This window comes from Danio aesculapii, chromosome 17 (assembly GCF_903798145.1).
Source record: "Danio aesculapii chromosome 17, fDanAes4.1, whole genome shotgun sequence".
In the NCBI taxonomy this organism is placed as follows: Eukaryota; Metazoa; Chordata; class Actinopteri; order Cypriniformes; family Danionidae; genus Danio; species Danio aesculapii.
Window position 1 is genome coordinate 23,374,926 of NC_079451.1, and position 20,000 is coordinate 23,394,925.

Below are 20,000 nucleotides of genomic sequence, written 5' to 3' on the forward strand. Positions count from 1 at the left end.
TTCTGTTTGCTAAATCTAGAGAAACGTAACCTCTCCAGTTTGAGTGCAGAAACCATTTCAGCTGACCATTTTAAAAAAAACTTGGAGGTGTTGTGGATTTCCACTCCATCAGAATCACTCTCTTGGAACGTCTTGTAATTCAAAAACCTCAGAAAATATTGATTGATATTGATATGTTACAGTCATTTCTGTATTGCTCTGCCCTCCAGGCACAGGACTACTCCCTGTGGTGCTCTCAAGTGCTGAGCTGGATGAAGGCAGAGGAGTCCATTCGAGACGTTGCCACCTGTGACCTGCAGTTGTACCAGCACCAGCAGTTGTGGGCTGAGATTGTGGCCCGTGAGGAGACGTTTGCCCAGGCTGTGTCTATGGGCCAAAGCCTTCTGGAGAATGACATACCTAATGCTAAAGAGGTGAGCAACTACAATGTGTCTGAATACACTACAACATTTCAAGCTGTAATATTATTGAACAAATACATAAGGTGTATATTGAAGTGTTAATAAGCACTATATACATTTAAAGTCAGAATTATTAGCCCCCCTTTGAATATTTTTTCTTCTTTTTTAAATATTTCCCAAATGATGTTTAACAGAGCAAGGACATTTTCACAGTATGTCTGATAATATTTTTTCTTCTGGAGAAAGTCTTATTTGTTTTATTTTGGCTATAATGAAAGCAGTTTTAAATTTTTTAAAAAACATTTTAAAGTCAAAGTTATTAGCCCCTTTAAGCTATATATATTTCGATGGTCTACATCACAACCCATCATTATACAATAACATGCCTAATTAACCTAACCTGCCTAGTTAACCTAATTAACCTAGTTGAGCCTTTAAATGTCACTTTAAGCTGTATAGAAGTGTCTTGAAAAATATCTAGTCAAATATTATGTAAATCAGTTATTAGAAATGAGTTATTAAAACTATTATGTTTAGAAACTCTGGGCAAATTGACTACCCTTTTTTTATGTTCGGGGGAAAACATCCACTAAACTGCTGTAAAAATGTGTAAAAATGCATCAGAAATGTTTTGCATAAATCTGTTAATCAACCTCAGTCCTGATCAAAACTACTAAATTGCTTAGAAAATTGCAGGATTTTAACTCTTTAATTGCCAAATTTATAAATGATGTCACTGATTTGGTGGAAAAAAACACAGAATGACGTATTTTTAATATGAAAAGTAATTGTGGACTGGATTTTTTAAAACCTTTTATCACAGTCTTGAACATGTGAAACAATATTGCCTTTGATGACTTGTTTTTTATTCATTTGTATTTTTTTTTTCGACCACATTTTTCTGTTGGTGGCTGCCTTTGCGCCATTGACTTACATTATAACCACATTTTTTATTACAAAACCATGGAACCATATAATCAAGCATTTTTAATTGTTGGTGATTTTCCCTGTAGGGAAGAGGTCAAATTTGTAATTTTTACTGTTGATCATCAGTTGGCACCATTAACCCTTTAGAGAGGCCTGTGCAAAAAAAAAGCTTAGTTTCAGAATTTTATATGGAGTATAACAGCAAATTAAAGTGTGTGAATGTGTGTCTGAGTGTGTTAGAGTGTGAGTGACCTTTGCACACTTACCTTGATGTGTCTCAGAAAATGTAAATATGCATCCTAAGGGTAATGGATTAATCTGATTTGCGAACTTGTTTGAAGAACCAAACTAGCCAGAGATCAGTTATCAAGATTAAAAGATCCAAGATCTGCCAAATCATCTTAAATCATTTAAGAGAGGTACGAAGAACGGACCCCTACTCCTAGAACTACATAGAGTAAACAAAAACAAAGACTGTGTATTTATGCACCATCAAATGTGGTTATAAAGGAAGTCGACAGAGCAAAAACAGCCACCAACAGTAAATTAGGGAGAAAAAATGAATATCTAACAATGCATCAAAGCCAATGTTGTTACTAATCGTTTACATGTCCAAGACTGTGATAAAAGATCCAGTCCACAATTACTATTTATATTGAAAATACGTCATTTTGTGTGCTTTTTTCACCAAATCAGTGACATCATTTGTGAACTTGGCAATTAAAGAGTTAAAATCCTCTAATTTTCTAAACATTTTAGTAGTTTTGATCAGGATCGAGGTTGATTAACAGATTTATGCAAAAAAACTTATCTAATGCAGTTTCACAGCAGTTTAATTCAGTGGATGTTTTCATCCCTAACATAACAAAAGGGTAGTCAATTTGAACAGCGCACAATGGTTAAAGACAAATGCAAATTATATAGTTTCACTCTATTATGGTTAAGCGTAGCAATGACTTTGCATTCACTCCACACTTGCTTTGAACTCTAGTGCTGGTTAACTATAATCCTGACTTAACATTGCAAATCCTGCAGTGTGACTATTGCAGATGCGCACATTGCGATATTGATGCCAAACAATATACTGTATTGTGCAGCTTTACTAAATATGCCCAAATGTGCCATTAGATCCAGGAGAAACTGAAAGCTCTGCAAGAAGAAAGAGAGAAGCTTTCTGATAACTGGCAGCTCAGACAGAAATGGCTGGAGAACACATATCTGGAGCAAGTGTTTTACAGAGACACTGAATACATGGAGAAGATCACTAACTCTCAAGAGGTCAGTGCTACTGCAGCCAAGCAGCTTCAACAAACTTTCAAACTCTCTTTTTATTCATTTCTGATGACTTCATCCACATATAATAGTAGTTTGCAAGCTCATTTCAGACTTCAGTTTGCAGCTAGACATTTAAATCCATGAGGCTAAGAACATTTGTAACTTTGCAGATCCAGTTGAAGAACAGCGATTTGGGAACGGCAGTGGACGATGTCGAAAGTTTGATTAAACGCCATGAAGCCTTTGAAAAACTTCTTCATTCTCAGGAAGATAAGGTTGGTTGGTTTTTAGCCCTACAGTATGGTAACCTCAAACTCATTTTAATGACATTTCTGACAGAGTAGATATGATTGAGTGTCTCATCGTGTCATTGTAGATGGTGGCTCTTCAGGAGTCAGCGGAGCGTTTAAAGACAGAAGGTTTAACACGAGAAAAAAACAGCAATGTTAAGAACAAACTCAAAGCTCTTCAGGAAAGAAGGCAACGGATTAAAGATCTGTCTGACAAACGAAGAGAGGATCTTGAGATCTCAAAGCTTCACTGTATATTCAGCCGAGATGTGTCTGAGGTAAAAGTGTCATTTCTAATCCAAGTGACCTTAAACAGAAAGAAGCAATCTAAATAATTGGATGGTTTACACATATTTTAGGCAGAGGAATGGATCACAGACCGTATGAACAAGATACAAGAAGACTCCAAAATGGACATGAGCAACCTTCAGACTAAAATGAAGATGCTGCAGAAGCATCAGGTGTTTGAAGCTGAGATTCTGGCCCATGGAAATATCATTGAATCTGTCCAGCAGGTGAGTCTCCGATAGTTCAGAAACCAGGCAGAGATTAGCCTATATTTATTAGAGTTTTTTATTAAAGTCTTCAAAAATATATTTCACATATTTTGTCACATGCTTGTGTCAAGGCTGGAAATGATCTGGTGACCATGCATCACCCTAAATCAAAGGAGATACGCCAGACTGTTTCAGCACTCATCTCTCATTGGGAGGCTCTGAAGCAAGAGCTTGCAGTGCGTGGAAAGGTTCTTGAGGATAACCGTGATTTTCTTGAGTTCCTGCAAAAAGTGGAACAGGTTGAAGTTTGGATTAGGCAAAAGGTGAATAAATGAGGTCATTCCATCAGTACTGCTATGCCCAGAATTAATGTCAGGTTTCATTGACCTCAAATCTTCGCTTTATAGGAGGTGATGATAAATGTTGGAGATGTCGGGGAGGATTACGAACATGGTCAGCAGCTGCTGAAGAAGCTCAGTGAATTCAGAGGGTCAGGCTCTGGAGTAAGTCTGCTGTTCTGTTTGGTCTAAAAATGTTAAAGAGCGCCTATTATGCATTAAAAAGGGTCATATTTTGGTTTTGGGGGTCTCCAACAACAGGCTGATATGCATGTAAGGTCAAAAAACACTTTCATTGTCTTATAATCTGCATTTATTTTTACATAATTATCCCAACGACTCCCGAATGATTCGTTCAGCGATTTATTTGTTCCCAAACCCCTTCTTAGCATGATGCTAATCTGCACTGATTGGTCCGATGACCCAATCTATTGCAATTGGTCGACTGCGTTCAGCACAAGACAGAGAGAAAAGCCCACCACGGCTTATCAACATTAAGTATGTTTAGATGGACACCAATAATTCTACTTTAATGCGATTAAGAGTCTACAATGTAAACAGCAATTTTTGATTAATTTAATTCGATTAAGGTTATAATCGAACTAAAGAGAAATCGAATTAAGACATGTGGACTATGCCGATTTTAGTTGCATTATTGAACTGCAGTACAGACATGTAAACACCTTAATCAAACTATTACCGCCATGTAGGACTTTTCACCATGTTTTGAGACAGGATAGTCTACTTACACACACGCACACACACACACACACACACACACACACACACATACACACTGACACGGCTGTTTGACACTCTCTGCCCCTACCGAGTCAGTGCAAACCACAGACACCTGCATCGTGAAATGCGGAGGTTTTCTCTCCCATTCCGCATGCAGTATGAACTTCCATTAAAACAACACTCTTCCAGCAGTTTATAGTTGCATCCAATATCTCGTTTGTCACAAAGGGCATGCATGAAATATTCCTGAATGAAAGTGAAAGTGCCAAACTGCAATTAAAGTCGACAAATTAAAAATGAAACACCCGAAATTACATGAAACTCCGGAGGAAATGAGGATAGTCTGATGATGCTAATAGAATTATGTGTTATAACATGTAAAACAGGATCTTAAAAGGAACATTCAAAAAGCAAGTCATGTAAATGCCTTAATCTTATTATTTTCTTAATTAGATAAAAGCAAATAATTTGATTACTGATGTCCATGTAAACGCAGTCACTGTTGAACTAGCCAGAGTGCAGTGTATGTGTGAGCCCAGTACAGCAAAGCAGTTAAACAGCAGCATATTGCTCTATTCTTAACCATAAGTAAAAACAGTGACACACATTCAGTATTTAACTACACAATGGTAAAAGCTGAACTATTTTGAAACTTAACCACCGCACGTGTGTAGAAACAGCTAATGGTGGCCATAGCAATGACAAACGGCAGAGGATTGCGAACTCACAATCGCATTTAAATCCGTAAACAAACCGGCACATTCAACGTGGCCGCGTTTTCAACGTGGCTTTAGACGCGATATGAGAATATATAGGGTTAACCAGATACAGTACAAGCTGTGTGGAGCGGTTACAAGTAACAAAACACAACTAAATACATAATTTGCAAGCTAGAGAAGACAAGGAGGCAACCATTTTAATCACATTTACCTGTGAAATGGAGGAAGGAACTGATCCATGAACTGTGTACTGTAAAGTTCCTGTTAAGCTCTGACAAAGTCCCATACATCAATAGTCTTTTCTGATCTTTCCTTTAACAAACGGCTGATGAACCCCCCATCGTAAGCGCGCAGACTGCAGTAGAACTTGTCAGAAAAATTACGGGAACAGAGCACAAGGCTGAGGCTATAATGCTGAGGTATTTTTGCAAAAATAAACTTCAACCACTAACTCTTCACAGACTCATCTTTGGGTAGGGAAAAAATAACACTAACTTTCCCTCACACTTCAGTGTACAGCGTCTTCACGACATGATTCAACTGGGATCTGCTACAGTGTTTGTCTTCTTTTTTCTACAGTGTTTGTGGGTGAGGCCGGGTGTTTAAATTTTCCCGGGTCTCCGCATGCAACAGTTGGACGGGGCTTGAGTTCTGTATCGATGTCACATCGACACAGCTAAAGACTCAATACCTCCACGATTCATTTGAACTACTCTAAGTCGACTCTTTTATAGATGAATCAATAGTTTTAAACACAGTACACTGCATGGAAGGTCATTTTCAAAAAGCCATCTCTTAGGGGCTCTTTAACTTGATAGGTCGTTTTAGGTTCTTATGTCGTTGCAAACCAATAAGAAGTTAGTCCTTCTTTGGAAAACAATAGAGAAAAAGATTTCGGTTCTTTCACTGAAGGCATATTTCTTAATGCAGTGATATTCTTTAACCAAGTGCTTTTCATCCTTTAGGATGTGACTGTTGATGATGCTCACATCAAGACAATCAACACTTTGGCCGCTCGACTTGAGAGACAGAACAGTGATGAGCTGGTGACTGTGAAAAAGCGTAGGCAGCAGCTCAATGAACGGTACATCCTCCTATTAAATTCAGCTCAGATCCCTGTTCATTTAAGACAATGCACTCATCCTCTGTTATCGCAAGCTTATTGTTGCTTGTTTTGACTTTCTTGTCATGTTCCCAACAGATGGAGGAATTTCCATGGCAACCTGAGCAGCTATAAGAGGAAGCTGGAGGCAGCGTTGGAGGTCCACGCATTGATCCGAGAACTAGAGGAGGTCCGGGACAGAGCTGGAGAGAAGGTGACAGTCAAAAAAAAAAACTATATTTGCATTTGAATATGAACCCAACTTTGACTTTAAATCCAATATAAGAGTTTAGGAAATAAAGCATTACCTTTTTTATAGTTAATCACTCATTTATTTTGATAACATAAAATGAAAGTGTTTTTGTTATGACTATACAATATGACAGTCTCTTACATTTATTTGTTTTTCAATCAATTTTTGTCGGCCACAGATGCTGTTGCTCCAGGGTCAGGGTTGCGGGGTGGATGTGGAAAGTGTGGAGAACCTCATTCGCAGACATGAAGAAATGGAGAGGGAGGCCAGGGTCATCCAGGAGAGAGGCGCTGTGAGTAGAACGGACAGCTGCTTTACAAAGAGCACATTCATCCATATTAATCAGAGCACTGTGGGTAGCATGTCCTTTACAATATCTATTGTGTGTGCTTGCTTTGTGGTTAAAGGCTTTATAGAAAAACTCTCAGCACCTTTCAATGAAGTAACTGCTGTACACACAAAAGCCTTTAAATAAACCATTCACGGTGCATTATCTGCTGCAGGATGAGGGTTTGTGTAACTCATTAAAGCTAGTCTGCTTACAAGAAGGGTTACAAAGAACACAATTGCTCTAATTTGTAAAACCAGGCCCTGGAGAAGGAGACTAAAGATCGGTTGAAGAGACACTGCGATCTGTCTGACAAACTTAGCAAGAAGCAGGAAGAGGTCAACATTGCTTTAGTGAAGCTGGACAAGGAAATCAAACGAAGGTATGCAACCGTTAGTTACTGTATTGTTCATTTATAATGGTAAAATAACAATGTAAAGTGGTAAAAATGAATGGATGAAAATATCCATAAAATGAGAAAGAATATTGATTCTTGTGGTAGGAAGGAGCGATTGCAAGAGTCTCATCAGCTCCAGCTGTTTTAAAGCGAATCAGCGTCTGCTTTTGGACTGGACCCTGAAGCAAAGTGATGAGATGGTGAAGAAAGGCCTGCCTAAGAATAAGACTGAAGCTGAGAGTTTCATATTAGAACACCACAACTGGAAGGTATCCAGAAATGCTTTTATTCTGATGATTTTGTTCTTCATTTTTAAATGTTATTAAACTATTTTCTTTCTGATTTGCTCTAGTAGAGTGTTGTTGTTTTGTGCATACCTATCTTTTTTCTGTCATAAAACACAAAGCTAACATCGACAGTTTTACAGTTAATCATTTACTAGACATTGGTGACTTAAACTAATTTAAATAGGACAAAAATGCATTAAAATAGGGAGATGCACTGATGTATGAGTGCCTGATATTGGCTGATTTGGATTCAATTTAAAATCATCATCATGATTGCATGGAAGAAGCTGATAATGATGATTTATTAATCAATGAGTTGAACATTGTAGTGTTTAAATAATAGTGAATACTATTAAATAGATACTAAATGAAATCTGTACACATGTATTTACTTATAGTTTTTTAGACGCCGTTGGAAGACAGGGATGTCAAACTCAATTCCTGGAGGGCCGCAGCCCTGCACAATTGAGTTCCAGCCCAGCTTCAACACACTTACCTGTATAGGTTTCAAAGAAGACTGATAGACTTAATTAGTTTGATCAGCTGTGTTTAATTAGGGTTGGAACTAAACTGTGCAGGGCTGCGGCCCTCCAGGAATTGAGTTTGACATACTTGATTTAAGAGATCTTTGTGCCTATCATAATGTTGGCCTGTTGAATGTCAAATTCATGTTCAATTACAAGTCAGTGTGTGTGGGAATGAGTGTTCATTCCACTGTGGTGACCCTAGCTTAATAAAGGGACTAACCTGAAAAGATAATGAATGAATGAATAAAATTGGGTGTAGTATATGTGTGTGAATGCAGGAGTGTATGGGTGTTTCCCAGTGTTGAGTTGCGGCTGGAAGGGTATCCGCTGCGTAAAACATATGCTGAATAAGTTGCCGGTTCATTCCTGATTAATAAAGGGACTAAGCTGAAAATTTTAGCGTTAAGCTAGTTAATATTTTAAACTGGGTGAGGAAATGATAGATTTCGGCATTGGAATCAATAGTTATTAGTTAAAATCGGTATTGGTATTTGCAAAAAAAAAATAAATTTTACTGGTGCATACCTACAACCAAAAATGAAGATGTGAGATAAAATCATATTTATTCATTTTCTTATGGTTTCATCTTCAACAATTTAATCCCAGACCTTTGTTAAAAAATGAACACGAGGGAATTTTAAAAGTGTGACTTCAGTAAGTGGAATAATCATATTTTTAAAATCTTACAATGTCATGTGTATATATATATTTATAATTACATTATTCATTCATTAAATTTCCATTGGCTTAGTCCCGTATTTATCAGAGGTCACCACAGTGGAACGAACCACCATAATTACATGATAGTTTACAATTAAATCTATAATAAACTACTTAAATGAAGCTGTAAATCTTTCATTGAGTCCTGACTGCCATTTAAGAGTTAGCATTATTTACAAAAACAAAATATGGCTTAAATGAAAGCCTCATGAACATTCAGTTAAACTTTCTGGAATTGTGGCACAAGAAATAAAACAGTTTGGAAATCAGCAGATCTATTGTTACAGTAGAAGAGCAGTAGGAGTCTTGGAGTCAAAACAAACAAAAAAAGTTGAGAATCACTGTGTTGAAGATACTATTATATGAAGACTTGTGTTTTATTGACATTTAATATTTGCAGGCTGAAATTGATGCCCGTGGTGATCGAATAGATTCAGTTAAGAGTTTCGGTCAGAATCTTGTGAAGTCTGGACACAGCGATTCAGCAGAGATTAAAGAAGCCCTACGCAAGCTGGATGATGCCAAGACAATGCTTACTCAAGCTTGGGAGGACCGAAGAAAAACTCTGGATCAAGCACTGAAGCTCCAGGTAACTTAAGATAACAGCATTTTTTTTTGTGTGGTTTATTGGGGGTTTGTGTATTCAGGGGATTTTGCGAGGTATTATATAAAGCAAAACGAGATATTGACTGGTTGCAGATATTCCTGGGCTATGCTGACCAGACTGAAAGCTGGATGAGTAACAGGGAGGCTTTCTTGATCAATGAAGATCTAGGGGTAAAAGCTCTCGCACTTCATTTAACAAGCAATAATTAATGTTTCACCTGCTAAGAAAATGAAATGTCCCTCTATGATGTTATGGCAGGGTTCTTTGTCAGAGGTGGAGGCTCTACAGAGGAAGCTGGCTCTGTTTGAGAACTCTCTAGAAGCTCAGATGGAGCAGGTTTCAGAGGTTGACAGATACGCTCAGCAGCTCATACAGGCAAAGCACTACGACTCTGACAACATCAAGAAGAGGACAAAAGCTATTCTGCTCAGGTGAGAGAGAAGCACAGAAAACACACTCACCATGGGAATAAAGATTGACACTTAATATGCTTTAAGAGAAGTAGAACTGAACATGATTAATTAAATGTATTGACCTTCAGATTTATATTAAATACACAGTACTTTTTGACTCACTTAAGTATATCTTTATATATATAACTGCATTATCTAAAATGATATAAAATATTAATATATTTAAATAAGCAAAATACATGCGTGGTTTTCTATAAATGCTTGTATATTGCTTATTTAAATATATTTGTACTATATATTTGTGTGTGTGTGTGTGTATATATATATATATATTTATATATATATTTTTTATTTTATTTTTTATTTTTTGAAACCCACTGCAATGTGACATAAGAGTGCAGTTTCCCTACCAACTGATTTTATTGACAGCTGCGTATTAACATGTCTCCGTAGTAACGCATATAATCATATCAACAAGGCAGGACGTGCGCAAAGCAACTGCAATGAAAAGATCTGTTCAGCTCTCTGTGATCATCAATCATCATCAAATGTGATCAAGAATGAGTTTTACAAGTTTAAAACGTTTTTAAGACAGTGCATGTTTGTAATGAAGTACAGCGATTTTACCGTCTTTATCACCACAGCCGCATGTCAGTACAATGTTGAAAGAAGATGCTTCAATCCCGGTTTGTGGACGTTAAATCTGGTTTATTTTGAACTTTAACATAACGGATGTCCATACAGCAGTGAATATTAACGAGTATCCTGTCACATTTGCCATGCAAAAACAGTGTAAGGTTAAACTTGCACACTGTGTGTTTGTGTGTGTTCGCTGTGTGTATGTGTGTTCTCATCGTTTATCGGTCTCATCGTGTGTTCTCATCGACTCATCGTTCCCATCGACTCATTAACTCCATAACAAATACATCAAATAATCATTGGGAAAGTTCTTACTGTAGTATTTCTCACAAACGTTAAGTGAGATCTGCTTCCTTCATGTCCATCACTGTGCTGTTTATCTGACGTAGCCAAAGTGGAGATTGAGGCACACTCTGTCAGGCATGTGGGAACGGTGGGCAGGTAGAACTAGCATTAAAGGCACAGGCCACAAAAATAGCTGCTTTGTGTTCAAATTCCAATATTCTGAAAGCTATAATAAATAATCTGATGGGTGTTTTGAGCTGAAACTTTACAGACACACTCTGGAGACACAAAAGGCTTATCTTGAATCTTGAAAAAGGGGTAAAATAGGTGCCCTTTAACATTATGGTGCAGTTATTATTTAATAAATATTAATACAAAGTGATCTTTTATGTCATTAATATATAATAAAATAACATATACATAACAAGCACAAAAAATACTTGTAAGGGGTTAGCTCACCCAAAACAAAAGTTTGTCATGTGAGTCTTTAGATTGATAATATTCAAAAGCACTTTTGAAGTAAAATTCATTTCTTAAAGGAAGGATAGAATACTGGAAATGAGCAAATCTCGGCGAAAAGCTCTAGAAGAATCTCTACAGTTGCAGAAGTTCCTGGAAGGAAGCTATGAGGTTTGTGAAAGAATAAAAAAGCTACTGCTGGATTTGTAAAATTATTAAACATTTTACATCAGAAATTCAATTGCCTTTTGTACAGATTTCCTCATGGCTGAATGAGAAGAACTCAGTGGCTGTTGACGAGAGTTGGAGAGATCCTATAAACCTGCAGGCTAAGCTACTGAAACACCAGAGCTTTGAAGCAGAGATTCTAGCCAACCGCAACAGAGTGCAGGCACACATTAAAGTATGGCAATGCCTGAATATATCATAACGTTTCTCTGTTTGCATGAAGTTCACAATTAAAAGAGCATTCGCAGCATTCAGACTAAACCAAGAAATGTTTCCTCAGGATGGTGATAACATGCTGGCTTCCAGTCATCCTGCTAAAAGCAAAATAAAACCACGGATAAAGGATGTCGATGACAACTGGGACCAGCTATTAAGCAACTGCAAGCATAAGAAGACACGTCTACAGCAAGCATATCAGGTTTGGCGAATTAAAATTGGAGCTTTTTCTTGATTCAACATGACTGTGCTTTTCTCTGACAATGAATATTAGATAAACCAACATGCATTTCCTAACTTCCAGATTGACTCTGGAACATCTTGGGTTATGTTTTGTTTTGCCTTTCCTCTGATTTTCTAGGCCTTACAGTTCCAGCGTTCGTTGGATGACATCGAGGAGTGGCTTGGGTCGGTGGAGGTTGAAGTGGCGAATGAGGACTATGGAGGTGACCTGGCCTCTGTTAGCAGACTTCTTAAGGCTCTACAGGGTCTGGAGGAAATGGTAGACGCACACATGGAGAAGGTCCAGGGGCTGGTGGACACTGCCAAAGACTTCAGCTCGCAGGGCAACTTCCTCGCAGATAATATCCAGCAGAGGGTTTGGGAGGTGGTCAACAGGTATGTTTTTTTGGAAATTTCCAATTATTGCACTTGTATACTTACATAATGTCTTACATTTGGCTTATGTGTTCAAGGAGGAGTGAAGATTTTAAGTATACGTACAACTTTTGATTACCTGATTGAACATATTTAAATCATTGATTTTTTTTTTACAGAGCATTGTTTGTTCATTTTGATTTTCAACACTTCAAAATAAACATTTAAATGTCTCTTCAGTAATCCTTGTGTAATTATATTATTTGTGATTCTGCTAATTAAATGACAAAAGCATTTGCAAACTTTGTCCATATTTTAGTTTTTTTGCTGCCATATGTAATCCAATATAACGTGTATACTGAAATGTTTTTTATCTCTGAATTGTGGGTTGTGTAAGATCCACAATGTAATGAAGGATGTGATAAGATCCACTTTGTATATATAAAGTGTAGAAGTCATTGTTTTCTTGGCAAAATTCTAGAATAGCTCACTTGGGATGAGCAAATTTTAATTTTTTGGTAGAACTACTCCTTGAAGATCACCAAGTTTAACATTCATCAAAGCTTGCACTTCCTGTTGCATTCTAAAGTAGCCAAGATAGTTGTACACAACCGGACAAAAGTCTTGCTGTTGATCCCAGTCGTAAGAGCAACAAATAACAATAACTTGACTTCTAGTCGATCATTGAAAAGTGGCAGAACGTAGATTTTCCAATAAATCATCTGTTGAACTGCATCCCAATCTTCACAAATACTGCAGAAGACCTATTGGAACCCGTATGGACCCAAGATTGTCACAGGAATCGGTGAAGTTTGGTAAAGGAAAAATCATGGTTTGGGGTTATATTCAGTATGGGGGTGTGCGAGAGATCTGCAGAGTGGATGGCAACATCAACAGCTATCCACTATGTTTAAAGACATTTGTGCTGCCCATTACATTACACACCACATGAGAGGACAAATTCTTCAGCAGGATAGCGCTCCTTCTCATACTTCAGCCTCCACATCAAAGTTCCTTAAAAAAAACAAAGGAGGTCAAGGTGCTCGAAGATTGGCCAGCCCAGTCACCAGACATAAACATTATTGAGCATGTCTGAGGTAAGATGAAAGAGGAGGCAGAGAAGATGAATCCAAAGAATCTTGATGAACTTTGGGAGTCCTGCAAGAACGCTTTCACTGCCATTCCAGATGACTCTATTAATAAGTTATTTGAGTCATTTCAGAGATGGATGCAGACCTCCATGGATGCAGACCTCCAAGCTCATTGGAGTCATACACAATATTAATTCTTTCTCCTCTGCACAATGACTTTATATTCTATACTGTACATTATTTCTGTTAAGTGACAAGATTTTTGTCTAAGCAAAGTCAGACCTTTTTGTCCTAATTAAATAATTAAAAATCAAGACTAGATCATCTTTTATTATGGTCAAATAAGCATAATCTAGAAGTCTTTGCCTTTCATATTAGCCCCTTCTGAAACAAAATATTCAACTAGAAGTCAATTTATTATTTGTTGTTCCAAAAACCTGTATAGGAGTCAAGACTTTTCTCACGTAGTGTACATAAGTTGCTTGGGGCTAAACCAATAAATGAGAAAGGAGCAAAACTCCATAAGATTAAACATTAATGCCCCACAATGATCTAAAGTTCTATAACATAACACAGTTGCTTGCATATCTCATCTCAACTTGCGGTCTCATCACAGATTTTGCTGTGTTTCATCTGAGTGGGGTACATTGACATTTAATCATTTCTGTCAGGTATAATGGCCTGGCTGAGCCGATGCAGGCCCGCAGGGAGACTCTGGAGTCGTGGCAGCTGCTGTTCCAGTTCTACAGGGACTTAGAGGATGAGCTGCTGTGGATTGAGGACAAGCTGCAGGCCACGGCCACCAAAGACTGGGGCACCTCCCTACAGAGCATACAGTCCATAGTCAAAAAACATCTGGTTAGTCTGCTGCAGAATCTGTAACTGCATGATTAACTGCTTGACTGAAGTATTTCCAAACTGCTCTGCTTTGATGAATGGATCTTTTTTCCTTACATGACATTGTTAGGTCGTGATGCAGGAAATTGAGAACCGAACTCCTCTAATAATGGCTGTACAGGAGGCAGGACAGAACTTGGTGCGAGGACGACACTTTGCATCACGTGAGATCAGTGAAAAACTTTCAGGGTTAAAGAAGAACTTTGACACCCTGAAGAAGGAGTCAGCGAATAAAGATCGCCTGCTTCAACAAGCACTGAAAATCCAGAGCTTTCTCTCAGAGGTGTGCTATCGGTTCACACAGCACTATGATTCATGCACTATGCATATCAATAAACCTAATGTTGCTCCATTGTGATGAACCAGGTTTCCCATTTGGAGCAGTGGATGGAGGAACAGAGGCCTGTTTTAGAGTCCCGCGACTATGGAAAGAATGAGGAGGCCACTGATGCTTTCCTCAGGAAGCTGGACACAGTTGACCTGGAGTTGGAAAGCCAGCGTGGAAAAGTAGAGGCTCTTCTGAAAACCGGCACAGATTTAGAGAAGTTCCAGCATCCCAACAGGTGAGTCATGTTTGATTGAACTAATATTTTTTGTATGAGGTTTGCAGAATAGTTCTCAATGGCAACATTATTAACATTATCATTTAATTTTTGGGTTAATGTTTGTTTCAAGAGTTCACACTTAGCTGATGATTGATTATAAAGCTTGTTTGGCATGTGGTCCCGGGAGAGAGTCCTGAGCTCATAAGATCCTTGAGCCTGGTGCTCCTTCCCATTTGCAAGGCGAGAGTGGAGTTTGAGCTCAGGTAGATCTCGAGAACTCTCCTGCTGTAGTAGCTAATGAACAAATAGTGATTGCTCTTAAGAGATAACTACTAGGAGCATGTCTATGGTGCCGATTTGGATAAGTCAATTAACTTAAGTTGCATGTTTTTGGACGGTGGGGGGGGGGAAACCGGGGAACCCAGGGGAAACCCACGTGAGCACGGGGAGAACGTGTAAACTTGGTAAGAGGCTTGGTAAGGACTAGAACCACTGACGTTCTTGCTGTAAGGAAACAGTGCTAACCACTGAGCCACCGTGCCACCCATCTAGGAAAGGAGGACGAGTAGCAGTGGAAGAGAGATTCTTCAAAATGATGATGGCTGTTATATGGAACTTAGCGTATTTATAGTGGCTTAGGAATTGTCTGATTGGTGAATCATAAATTGAATAATGCGGGACCGGCCGCAAGCAAGCAAAATGTGAGTCAACTAGACTCAGAGAGATTCTTTGTTTCAACTTAAAATGTTGAATTTTAGTTAAATATATTGTGAAACTCAACATCATAGGTTGAAACAAAGAATCTCTTGAGTTTACTCACATTTTCAAGACAGCTGGTGAACTGTAATTTTAACCAAGTGAAACGTTTTACAGTGTATAAATGCCATAACTGATTCAGATCAGTCCAATGCACCCTTGCTGAATAGCTAGTTGAAGGCCTCAAATAATGAAGTTTTTTGACCTCCTAATATGTTTTTATAGCCATTTAGTAAGTAAGAGCCTTGAAGATATGCAGGGTGAGTTTGAGACACTACTGCAACTGTCTGGTGAACGTCGCACAGAGCTGGAGAATCAGTATAATTTCTACGTGTTCGAGAGAGAAGCCAGAGATCTACAGACCTGGCTCCTTTCTCGGAAGACCACAGCAGAATCTGATGATTTTGGACAAGATCTGGAAGGAGTGGAGGTAAGTGCTACTCAGATTTATCTTAATTAATTCACCTATCCTGCATGTCTTTGGACTGTGGGGAAAACTGGAGCACCCGGAGGAAACCCACACAAACACGGGGAAAACATGCAAACTCCACACAGAAATGCCAACTGATCCAGCCGAGGCTTGAACCAGCGACCTTCTTGCTGTGAGGCGATTGTGCTACCCACTGCGCCACAGTGACGCCAAATTTGGCAACATGCTTCTTATTCAAAGTAGTTTCTAATTAGCACAAGCAAAAAAAATTAAGTATGGGTGTTTCCCAGTACTGGGTTGCAGCTGGAAAGGCATCCGTTGCCTAAAACATATGCTGGATAAGTTGGTGGTTTATTCCGCTGTGGTGACCCCTGATATATAAAGAGACTAAGTCAAAAAGAAAATGAATGAATGAATGAATATGTTGCCAAATTAGCAATTGTGTCACTACACTTAGTGTAGTGTAGGTATGGGATGTCAACCTTGAGAATGGTGCTCCAACATATAGCAGCACGAACAATTATAGAGAAGCAGACAATCGGAAGCAAATGCAAGAAAACCAAAATATTTAATCGATAAACTAATTAGCTATTAGCTAATTAGCATAGGCTATTATCTAGTGATGTAGTAAGTTTTGAAGCAGGCTTTAGCTACTTTACATAAAAAAAATGCCAACAGTGTTTGTAACTGCAATAACTATTTCAGCCCATTTTAAATAATCTCCCCTGATCTTATTAGGCCCTGCAAAAGAAGTTTGAGGATTTTTCAGAAGAGGTCGGGACTCTGGGCCAGAGTAAGCTGACTACTGTTCAAAGGCTAAAGCAAAGTGTGCAGTCAGCAGATGCACAACAAAAAGAGAGAGATCTGCTCAAGCTCTGGGAGGATTTAAACAAGGCTATGAAAGCAAGAGCAGAGGTAACACTAAAAATAAACCATATTAAATTGTCTAAAACTGCTTATTTGTTTGTTTGACTAATATTAAAGAGATGGATAGATCATTTTCAACCCAAAAATGTAAAATTTCTCACCATTTACTCACTTATGTGGTTCTAAGCTTTCATGAATTTTCTTTTGTTGAACACAAAACAAGATATTCTGAAGAGTGTTGGCAAAAAGCAGCCATTGACATCCATGGTTGGAACAAAAAATGTCTTCTATGGATGTCAATGGATGTTTTTTCACAATCCTCCAACAGAAGAAAGAACCTCAAACAGGTTTTGAACAAATAGAGGATGACTAAATGATGACAAAATATTCTAATTTGAACAAACTATTCCATCAAAGACTTTTTATAGTGATAAGAAAATGTTTTTAACAGAACCTGCGTTCAGCTCAAGAGGTTCACCAGTTTGAACATGACCTGGATGAGCTTCGGATCTGGATGAATGAGAAGGAAGTTGCTTTGGACTCTGAGGAGCAGGAGAATGACCTGCTCAGTGTCCAAGCTCTCATCCGTCAACACGAAGGACTGGAGGTACACAATATTCAGAAACACTGTATTTGTTACATTTATAACAATCTTACAGAAACTTCATTGAGTTTTGACCAGCACTACCCTGTCATCTTTTTTACTGATAATGATTCAATGCTTGTTGGTTGTTCTTAAAATAATACAACTGTTTGTTTCATCAGAGAGACCTTGCAGTAATAGAAGAAGATGTGTCTCGTCGAAAAGAGGAGGGCAAAGCTTTGGTCCGCAGGTCTTCTCGAGTGAGGGACAGTTTGAGCAAGAGGCTCCAGGAAGTGGAGGAGATCTGGAGAAACCTGCTGGAGAAAGCCAACCAGCGCAGACAAAGACTCCAACAGGCAGAGGCTGTTCAACGATATCTGATTGAATGGAGAGAGATGATGTATGCTGAGTTTTTATTAGGGTTTTTAAGTGGTTTTCTGCTGTTTTGCATTGACGTTGTTGATTCTGTCTCAGGGGCTGGCTTAAGGAGACACTGTCTCTGATGACAGGGGAGGGATTCGGAGGCAAGGTTAAAGACCTGGAGCAGATGATTAAAAAACATGATGAGTACCGCACACAGATTGACAGGCAGCTGGACAAATCAGAAATGGTTAAAAATGATGGGAGACGTCTGATGGAGGAGGGGAACTCATGGAGTCGTGAGGTAAGACACTCGTGTCTCAAGGCAGGGATACTCTACATGACTGTCACAGATTTGGTGGCTGATTGAATGTTACTTTTATAATTGGGGGATTAGAATTAGATAGATTTTAGCTAAAACTGTTACATCCGATTTTGTAAACTAAAACTTTTACAAGCATTTTTTTTATTGAAATGTGTTTTTAGATGAAAAGATAATATAACTGAAATGAAACAAAAGTTGCCATATTTCCCCCTAATATAATGTACAGTATATGATGAAACTACTTCTCAAATAAACAGTGAAGTACTGTATTTGATATTTTGTTGCTGAATTGTTGTGGTTTGTTATTGGTGTGATCTCTTCATGGTCATGCCAGCAAAAACTTCATCAGAGAAGATATGCCGTTGGAGAAGGTGGGGAAGTTATATTTATTAAAGATAATATGGGCACAAATGGCCAATATATAATAAAAATACATTAAATTTGTGGTATTTTTTTTGATAAAAGTTAGTGTGGAATGTTTTATGTTGGGTGAGCTTCAGAGCAAGCAAGTAAACAACAAATGGTAGAGTAGTTTACTGTGAATCTTTTTATGGGACCTTCCTGGAAAAAATTAAGGAAGGAAGGAAGGAGGGAGGGAGGGAAGGAAGGAGGGATGGATGGAAAATACTAAATAAAAGAATTGCACTTGGTTATGGTTATTTATGCATGTTGGTTAAAGCAGATGGAAATAAGCATGTAAACAGTATTTGAAATGACCGTATGTATGTCTGTGCAGCTGGAGGAGCGTCTAACCGAGCTCAAGGATCTGGAGGTGCGGGTGCTGGAGGCCTGGGCTGAAAGGAGAGCTCAGTATCAGGAAGACATAGAGCTCCAGCAACTGCAGAGGGAGCTGGAGCAGGCCGAGCACTGGCTCAACACTTATGAGAGCGCGCTCAGAGCAGAGGACTATGGGGTAGGGGACTTTTCAGAACTGAGAAAAATTATTTATACATTTATATACAGTTGAAGTCAGAATTATTAGCCCCCTTTGATTTTTTTCTTTTTTTAAATTTTTCCCAAATGATGTTTAACAGAGCAAGAACATTTTGACAGTATGTCTGATAATATTTTTTCTTCTGGATAAAGTCTTATTTGCTTTATTTCAACTAGAATAAATTAAATAAAAAAAAAAACATTTCAAGGTCAATATTATTAGCCACTTTAAGCTATATTTTTTCCAATAATCTACAGAACAAATCATCGGTATACAATAACTTGTCTAATTACCCTAACCTGCCTAGTTAACCTAATTAAGCCTTAAATGTCACTTTAAGCTGTATAGAAGTGTCTTGAAAAATATCTAGTCAAATATTATTTACTGTCATCATAGCAAAGATAAAATAAATCAGTTATCAGAAATGAGTTATTAAAAATATTATGTTTAGAAATATGCTGAAAAAAAATCTACTCTTCGTTAATCAGAAATTTGGGGAAAAATAAACAGAGGGCTAATAATTCTGACTTTAAATGTATGTGTTGAAAAAATTTTTCTCTCCGTTACACAGAAATTGGGGAAAAAAATGTACAGGGGGGCTAATAATTATGACTTCAACTGTATAGAATAATGCTGTTTCATGAAATATAATAAAATGAAATCTGTGAACAGGACTCAGTTTCAGATGTTCTGGAGTTGATGAAAAAGCAGGAGGATCTGGAGGCCATGATTCAAGCACAGAGTGAGAGATTCAATGCCCTTCAAGCCAGAAGAACAGAGGTAACGCATGACTGACAGATTATACCGGGTTCAGACTGCATGAAGTCAGTCTGATTAGGGTGTTGTGGTGCCTTGCATGCTAAATGACAATGGGCATTTAGCATAAGAATTGATTTTTTTTTATCTCATTCAGTATGTTAAAGTGAAGAACATAGTGGAGACAGAGTCTGACAGAAGGAGAAATTT

At 38.1% G+C, this 20,000-nt stretch overlaps 1 protein-coding gene across 1 annotated transcript in view; it reads left to right on the forward strand.

The window, feature by feature from the left end:
* The window catches only part of sptbn5 (spectrin, beta, non-erythrocytic 5), a 48,161-nt gene that overhangs the window by 22,748 nt on the left and 5,413 nt on the right, over positions 1–20,000 (forward strand). The window contains 30 exon segments of the mRNA XM_056476586.1: positions 210–413; positions 2,457–2,606; positions 2,774–2,878; positions 2,980–3,171; positions 3,253–3,408; positions 3,522–3,713; positions 3,798–3,893; positions 6,154–6,272; positions 6,390–6,504; positions 6,722–6,835; positions 7,132–7,253; positions 7,374–7,410; positions 7,412–7,537; positions 9,203–9,391; positions 9,502–9,579; positions 9,668–9,840; positions 11,286–11,376; positions 11,462–11,608; positions 11,714–11,851; positions 12,011–12,267; positions 14,009–14,195; positions 14,305–14,517; positions 14,601–14,797; positions 15,761–15,965; positions 16,704–16,880; positions 17,284–17,439; positions 17,598–17,815; positions 17,890–18,079; positions 18,837–19,013; positions 19,707–19,814. Of these exon segments, the coding sequence (XP_056332561.1) occupies positions 210–413; positions 2,457–2,606; positions 2,774–2,878; positions 2,980–3,171; positions 3,253–3,408; positions 3,522–3,713; positions 3,798–3,893; positions 6,154–6,272; positions 6,390–6,504; positions 6,722–6,835; positions 7,132–7,253; positions 7,374–7,410; positions 7,412–7,537; positions 9,203–9,391; positions 9,502–9,579; positions 9,668–9,840; positions 11,286–11,376; positions 11,462–11,608; positions 11,714–11,851; positions 12,011–12,267; positions 14,009–14,195; positions 14,305–14,517; positions 14,601–14,797; positions 15,761–15,965; positions 16,704–16,880; positions 17,284–17,439; positions 17,598–17,815; positions 17,890–18,079; positions 18,837–19,013; positions 19,707–19,814 (4,629 nt within the window).